The following is a 7,960-nucleotide window of genomic DNA, read 5'->3' on the forward strand; positions in this document are numbered from 1 at the left end:
CTTTATTTTCTGTATTTGCTTCTTTATGTGTATATGTTTGCCTTGGAAATATTTTCTCATACATAAAAAATAACTAATCCAGTAACAGTATGCCAACACAGAATATGGCACAGTGACAAACAACAGCACCAAACAAAACGTTATATAGATTTATTGGCAGTACACACTGTGTACATGCACACTGTAACATCTGAAAGTAAATTATTATCAGCCTGACAGCTTTGTCTTTTCTGAATAATGGCCAGATTAACGTGAATTTCGAACACAAAGTGCATTTCCCCACTGGACGTGACAACTGTTCAGTTATAATCCAGAATACAACTTTGAACAGGAGCAGTTGTAAGTTGTAAGAGCTCTGTAAGTGTAGGAGTCGTCTGATCAGAGGCCCAAACTTGTCCCAACACGCAACACATTGATATCAGGCAGGTAACCTTTCTCACTGGCCTTTTGATCTGAATGTAAGGTTAAATCTGCTCCCAGTGATTTTTGACAATACATTTGTTGCCTACATGTTCATGTAAGCTTCAGTGAGTAGCAATACAGCAATAAATGTGTTCAATAGAAGGTTCAGCCTTCCCTAGGTTCTTTGACAACACAGGAGGTTTGTCCACACACTTTCTCCTGACTGCTGGATATCTGGGAGAAACCTTGAATTCTGCAGGTTTTTTTAACTCCCTGTGGTCACAGAGATGGTGTGATTTATCAATCCTGTCTCCAAGAATTCATGTTGATATACAACTAATTTGCAAGAGCAAAGATATTTTGAAGGAAATGTAATGCCATATTAACATATTTGGCAAATGTCACAAAAATGTTGACTTGACCAGACTGGGTTTTTCCTATACGATGAGAAATCAGACAGATAGACACCTGACACCTCTATAAATTTGTGTCACTAGCTTACCTATATTATGTTCCACCTTACCAACCCATAGACTTGGAGTCAGGGTTTGTTTTTATGCAAATCATTCTAGTTGACCAGGAAACCGACCTCCAACCTCCTCCAAGCATCAAACCCATTTTCTGACTGTTGTGGGGCCTCAATTGTTAATTGGTTTTTCAATTAAATTTCATCTGTTTCATCAAAATTAAAGTAGAACCAAGAGGTTACTTATTTTAAAAAGTGCTGATTGGTTGTTCATAACAAGATAAACTCACCTGGTTATCTGTTAAAGGTGTGAGTAAATATATTGAAAAATGTTGACAGCTAGAATGAGACACTGAATGTGATCAGTTGTATTTCTGATTTGAAAAGAGTCATTAATAAAAAAAATTACAATCATACGGGCCCTGTTTGTGTTGTTTTTCATCAAAGGAATGTTTAGTAAGGTTGATTGTGTGCCATATTATCAAATCTATAAACTCTCCACTCTCCATACATGGTCCAATTTCATTTGACAGACGATTCACATAGTTAGGTTTTTCTAAAGACAGCCTACACATTTTTCAACCTCCTGTATAATTCATTATTTTAACATTATGTTTGAAAATAAATCAGACCATTAGAAACAAGATTTGTGGTTTTGTTAGTGTATACTATTCAGATCCATAAAATTCACTGTCAACAACTAGACTGATTAAAAAATAGCTGAAAAATACGAAAATTACTTAATTTTTAAAATTCTTAAAATATAGATATAGACACTCTGCTTTGGAAATATAAAAAATCAGTAACATATTTTCTGGTGTATGTCTGTGATTGTTTAAAATATGTTACATTGTTTTATTTCCTGTATTTGATTTAGGTTATTGTTCTGCAGTACGTTGTGTATTTGTTTGTTCAGTGCTTTTGCTCCTATATTGTTCCCAGCGTACAATTTTATCAAGCTAATCACCCAAATGTACTAATTAATTTTTTTCATCAAAGAAAAACTATCTGGTTTATTCTTTTAATGATTAAAAACATTAGACTGATGCCTTCAAAGAAAGGTATGTTTGTGGAAAACACGTTCTCTGTTGTTCAGCAGCTAAAGACAATACAAAGCGGGGCCTCTTCTCACAACCTGCAACCACCGCAAATCATGATCTGTTGAAGGTCACTTTGAATTGAACCCTATACCGGGGCCTCTGCTCCATGTTGCTCTGTCAGGAATTTGAACAATGGGGTCATGGCATCCTTTGGACGTGAGGTCAGGTATAAAAGCAACAGGGGGGCACGGAGAAAATATTGCAGTCAATTTGAGCCAAAACAGTTCTAACTGTAGCCATGACCATGGGCAAGGTGTGTACAGATTCTGCTTTCACTTTTAATCTGATTTGATGCCAACATCAGATGAAAAAAATGTGAAATTTGCACCTTATACAAAATGTGGTACACTGCATAAGACTTTCTTGGTTTTTTTTCCCAGATCATCTTCTACGAGGACAGGAACTTCCAGGGTCGTTCCTATGAGACCAGCAGCGACTGTGCTGACATGTCCTCCTACCTGAGCAGGTGCCACTCCTGCAGGGTGGAGAGCGGCTGCTTCATGGTCTACGACCGCACTAACTTCATGGGAAACCAGTATTTCGTGAGGAGGGGCGAGTACTCCGACTACCAGCGCATGGGCATGAGTGATTGCATCAGGTCTTGCCGCATGATCCCCATGGTATTGGAATTTGAAATCATACCCTAAATATACAGCTAATTAATAAGGTATTTGAAAAAAGGATTTCTGCAACTCATATTCGCTCATTTGACTTCACAGCACAGAGGCCAGTTCAGGATGAGGATCTACGAGAGGGAGAACTTCGGTGGTCAGATGCATGAGCTGATGGACGACTGCGACAACATGATGGACCGTTACCGTATGTCCGACTGCCAGTCCTGCAACGTGATGGACGGCCACTGGCTGATGTACGAGCAGCCCCACTACAGAGGCAGGATGATGTACATGAGGCCCGGAGAGTACAGGAGCTTCAGGGACATGGGCATGAGCAGCATGAGGTGGATGAGCATGAGGCGCATCATGGATTCCTGCTACTAAAGCACCAATGTATAAAAGCAAGATTTTAAATAAAATCTAGTAATTTTCTTTTAAATGAATTTCTCTGTTTCTTATTACTGGGTGGGTGGTAACAACCTAAACTCATGGTAAACATACTGCATGCAAAGGTCAGAGATTGACATACACAGGAAATCGATCTTAAAACTTAAACCTCCACAGGTACTAAAACAAGTGAGGCTTAAGGGTCACTACATTGTACACCATCAGATGGCAGCATCATCCCATTTTTAAACTTATACCTGTCTTTTCAAGGGCCATGCTGTGTTAGGCAAAACCATATTAACACCATACATATTAACTGATTTTTTTTTAAATCATATTAAGTAATATGCCTACACAGATAAATATTCTTTAGCTATCTTTGGGAAGAAGAGGTTGTTGAGACAACATGGATACAGATGCCACTCTTAAGGTTTTGTTCTGAGGCTATATTTTACTTCAAATATAAGATGCAGTCTTGCATGTTTATGCCTTTTTTCACTGTGAATTAAATTAGTAGGATTAATGCAATAGCCACCATGGTGATGTTATTACACATAAGTATTTTATTTTTTTTTAAGTCAGGCCTAAGAAACTTCAAGAATTGTTACACTGTAGAGCACACCTATGAAAATCGTATCTTGCATCACAAGTTAGACCCATATGAACTCAGAAGACAATAAAAGCAGGTGGATATAAGTAGAAAAACAAGAATTGTAAATGACTTCACATACCATTAAAGGAGCTATTTGTAATTTTTCTATTAACAACTATTTACTTACCAGTTTAGAAGAAACGTTGTGAGTTTAGCATCAATGTTTGTTACCTTACTTGCCAAGAGCAACACCAGTTTAACTCTTGTTTTGCTTCTACTTCTTGCCTTCTACTGAAGTTAGCATGCTAACCAGCTAGACCCGGTAAGTCCGTCTCATCATTTTCCGATACTGACTCACTGTGGCATCCAGTCTGCCCTGAGGAAGTAGCACTGCTCAGAGGACGATTTATAACATCTTGTCTTGTAAATGGCTGAAGCTCTCCACAAGACCAGTAAGTAAACAGCTGTTCATGCTAATATTGGTTATGTAGCAATAGCAAAACTTACAAATAGCTTAATGTAGCGCTTCATTTAAAAACTACATTTCTATTTGAAAGACATAAGTATGAAATTTGTGCTGTGTGCCAAAAATGTATCGTGTCCATGTACACGAAACATTAGATTAAATTTTATGACTGTTGCACATGCTGCTGTGAGAATGGGTTGACAGAATATACTATACATTTGTTTACTGAACAAATTTAACAATAATATCTCAGCTCTGAGCCAGAAATGTAACATTACAAATGTAGATATTTTACATTTGATCTGGCATTGGAGTTTTGTAAATGTATTATGAATATTCCATTGGATCCTGATACTGGTGGATCCTGAACCCACTGAAAATAATTAACTCAGTGAAGCCCTTGATTTTACTCACTAGCAAAGATGGGGGGAAATCGTTCCCTCACAAAGACACTGGCTCAATGAATTCATTCACATCATACTGTACTGAAGAGAGGTTCCTTAAAGTCAGAGCATCTTTTTTTCTGGCTTCTTTTTTTTTTTTTATGTTTTCTCTTTTTTAACACCTACTTAAATAAAATATTACTGATTTACACACAACCTTTATACATAGGGATAGTATAGTATAAATATATATCGCACACAGAGGGAATACATTTTCATTGTCTAACATTAAAATAATGAATTAGCTGAAAGTCCATCACCCTGTTTATAGGTAAATACATATATGTGGAAGCCATACCAGCTTTTCAAAAAGGCTGACATTCAAAAACTATTGACTGCCATTACAATGAGACTATAAAAGAGACACGCTTGCCCATCAGAATGACATTGTGACACACAATGGGAAAGATATGGCATTTCGTGTTGCGTTTAGTAAATAGAACAATAGCCATTTTGTGGGAGTCACAACAGTTTTGTGAACCATGTCACTGAGCGAAACGGAGCCCCTGCTACTGTAGTTTTGTAACAGTTAGTAAATGTAACATAATCATTTTTAAATGTAGAAAGTCCCAGTGGAAAGTAGCTGAAGGATGATCTCTGAGTAGCTGTACTAAACCCATGTGTTTTTGTCTCACCACAGGTGAAATACATGTGTTGCATCTGCTGAAATAAAGTTTGTTCTTATATTCAGTTATCAGTGTTTTTTAAGATGGCTGATGGCTGAGATTTTGAGGTACTGTTATTACCACTAGTTTTTGGTGTCTGCGACAGAACTGCAGAGGAACTGCATGGCCATTAAACTGTCCACCTCCATATTGAAATCCAGGTTTCTGACCAGATCAGTAGATGCTAACACCTAATTCTTCACTCTGAGATCTGAGGTTTTTATCTCTAGAGAGTAAAATTTCCCACCCATTACTTTTTCAATTTAAGGAACAGACCTTTGGAAATCATACCCAAACCAGAAAGCAGAAATTAATTAGACTTGATCCAGAATGCAGTCATTTAGTACATACAGAGAGACAGCGCAAACACTGACTTCAGCATGATGACTATAAATTAATTCAATCAATTAACAAGCAGCTGTGATGGAAAAGAGCAGCAGTATAAAAATGACAGAATCCTGTAAAGCCAGAGAAATTAAATTAATTCATTTAAGTGCATAAAGGACACAGTTAAATAAGGAATATAAAGTCCTATTTCCACCTCTTGCACAAACAACAACAAAATTCTGTGGCCAACTACACTGTCAACAGACACATTTATAACCTTTTTAATATCTATGAATCAAATTCCATAAAAACTCTGATTTAAGTAATAGCATATCAGGATACAAATTTTCCTAAAATACTGTACTAACTCTAATCATAACCCTAACCCCTAACCCTAACCATGACCCACAATCCCTAACCCTAACCTTAACCCTAAGCCCAGCTTCAGTTCTCTAATCAGAACAAAGCAGAGCTTTTAAGTTCTCAATGAGTCCAATGGCGCACATGGCAGAGGTGGTGACTTCTACCTCCTGCATTTCATCTGATCTGATCTGTCGATCTCACTGGCCCCACTGTTGTGTTCCTGCTCGGTCCATGGACTTCACACGAGGATGACATCACAACAACAACACTTACCTTTCTAGGCTCTGGGAAAGTTTTACAGTTACAAAAACTCCATGAGGTAAAAATTCATAACAGACTTGTTCAGTGGTGGTCTATGAAAAAAATGCATTTTGGGGCTGCAGGGGATTTTCACATTGCATTACCACGGAAAATGAGCCCCTTGCCGGCCCAGTTGGAAGGAATTGAATTTGGTTATGGTCTGACTTGGTTCCCAGTTCCTGAAACCCATGAAGACCTCTAGACCTCAATGGGACAAAAACACCTTACCAACCTAATAGGATCTATGTCATTTGTTTCATTTTGCTCTCTAACCTTTGTGTGTGTCTCACCATGATGTTACCCGAAAACCTGTTTATTGTGAGTGATGTTTATGCTGCAGGGATGGTAATGGAAGGTTCCTCAGATATTTTTATTCTTAATTTCCTCCATGAAAACTTTAAACCTGAGGCTCCAACTACAACTGTCTGATATTCATCAGTGAAGACAATGCTGACTGAAGCACCAAAGAGTTTGACATCTAATTTAAAAGTTAGATTTTTGATGTCAATAACAAAATATTAATCATTTTGATGTAGTTTTTGTCCAGCAACTTGTCTTTAAATGTGACAGTGTGTGATTGTACCATATATATATATATATATTGGCTATGTTGTTGTTTTTTTCAATAAAGCACAATCCACACAGAGAAAGTAAGGACTTGACAAGCTTGTTTATGAATTACACATCATTTTTATTTACTAAGTCAAGTACAGAAGTCTAGCACATGTCAGTGATGCGCCTCATGCTCATCCACCTCATGCCGCTCATGCCCATGTCCCTGAAGCTCCTGTACTCTCCGGGCCTCACGTACATCATCCTGCCTCTGTAGTGGGGCTGCTCGTACATCAGCCAGTGGCCGTCCATCACGTGGCAGGACATGCAGTCGGACATACGGTAACGGTCCATGATGCTGTCGCAGTCGTCCATCAGCTCATACATCTGACCACCGAAGTTCTCCCTCTCGTAGATCCTCATCCTGAATGGACCTCTGTGCTGTAATTCAATACAGGGAGCATGTAACCATGACCATTAGCACAATAAAAATTGAGTAATTTTAATTTCTAACAATCAAAGGGAGTATACTGATGAGGTCTCTTACATAGGGGATCATTCTGCAGGACCTGATGGTGTCAAACATCATTCCCATGCTCATCATGCGCTGCATGTCATGGTACTCTCCCCTCCTCATGAAGAACTGCATGCCCATGTAGTTGGGACGCTCGTAGACCATGAAGCAGCCGCTCTCCACCCTGCAGGACTGGCACCTGCTCAGGTAGGAGGACATGTCGGAGCAGTCGCTCATGCACTCATAGGAGCGACCCTGGAAGTTCCTGTCCTCGTAGAAGACGATCTGAAATGAAGAACAGAGGAAAGATCTTGATTTAAGAATCAAATAGTGATCATGCCATATTAGATTAATTTTGCTGTGTAAAAACTGTAGCCTGTTATGAGTTAGAAGTGTTAAATATGTGAAAACATAAATAAATATCTTATTACCTTGCCCATGATGATGGTTTAGGTTGTTCCCAGTGGATGGTTCAACTTGCTCTGCCAACTCCATGACTCCAGGGCCTTTTTATACAAAAACCCAGGGCCCATGATGTGTTGTTATTCAAATGTGGAAAGCTGATGAATTAGCAGTATGACTTTTGCTGAACGGGGGCCTATAAATGTGTAACAATGCTTTTCCATCCATACATTTCTGGCAGCAGTCATCTGTATTGTCTATTATAAGCATAAGCTTTGTGTGTGCCCCACTCTCAGTGAGAAGGTTCTCCACATATGGTCTGACCACTGGTGGAAAGAACGCAACACCAGGCCACATCTCTGTCAAA

At 38.6% G+C, this 7,960-nt stretch overlaps 2 protein-coding genes across 2 annotated transcripts; one reads left to right on the top strand and one right to left on the bottom strand.

Moving 5' to 3' along the window:
* Positions 1-2,102: 2,102 nt before the first annotated feature.
* On the top strand, positions 2,103-3,021 carry LOC139624354 (gamma-crystallin M3-like). The gene is made up of 3 exons (XM_071483422.1): positions 2,103-2,221; positions 2,349-2,588; positions 2,688-3,021. Exons 1-3 carry the CDS (start codon positions 2,207-2,209, stop codon positions 2,964-2,966), a joined length of 534 nt encoding a protein of 177 aa, XP_071339523.1. The 5' UTR covers positions 2,103-2,206; the 3' UTR covers positions 2,967-3,021.
* A 3,771-nt stretch (positions 3,022-6,792) lies between these two features.
* On the bottom strand, positions 6,793-7,775 carry LOC139624332 (gamma-crystallin M1). Its single transcript, XM_071483383.1, has 3 exons — positions 7,623-7,775; positions 7,225-7,476; positions 6,793-7,118 (listed from the first exon to the last, which is right to left on the bottom strand). The coding sequence occupies exons 1-3, from the start codon at positions 7,629-7,631 to the stop codon at positions 6,843-6,845; spliced, it is 537 nt and encodes a 178-aa protein (XP_071339484.1). The 5' UTR covers positions 7,632-7,775; the 3' UTR covers positions 6,793-6,842.
* Between the last annotated feature and the right edge of the window lie 185 nt (positions 7,776-7,960).

This window comes from Trachinotus anak, unplaced genomic scaffold (genome assembly GCF_046630095.1).
Source record: "Trachinotus anak isolate AG129_WGS33_773 ecotype Australia unplaced genomic scaffold, CSIRO_AGI_Tana_v1 ptg000001l, whole genome shotgun sequence".
NCBI classification, from domain to species: Eukaryota; Metazoa; Chordata; class Actinopteri; order Carangiformes; family Carangidae; genus Trachinotus; species Trachinotus anak.

Excerpts from the sequence above, each read along its gene's own strand:
- LOC139624354 (XM_071483422.1), top strand. Across the intron at positions 2,589-2,687 it reads CTTGCCGCATGATCCCCATG|CACAGAGGCCAGTTCAGGAT; the intron begins GTATTGGAATTT and ends TTGACTTCACAG.
- LOC139624332 (XM_071483383.1), bottom strand. Across the intron at positions 7,119-7,224 it reads CCTGCAGAATGATCCCCTAT|CACAGAGGTCCATTCAGGAT; the intron begins GTAAGAGACCTC and ends ATTGAATTACAG.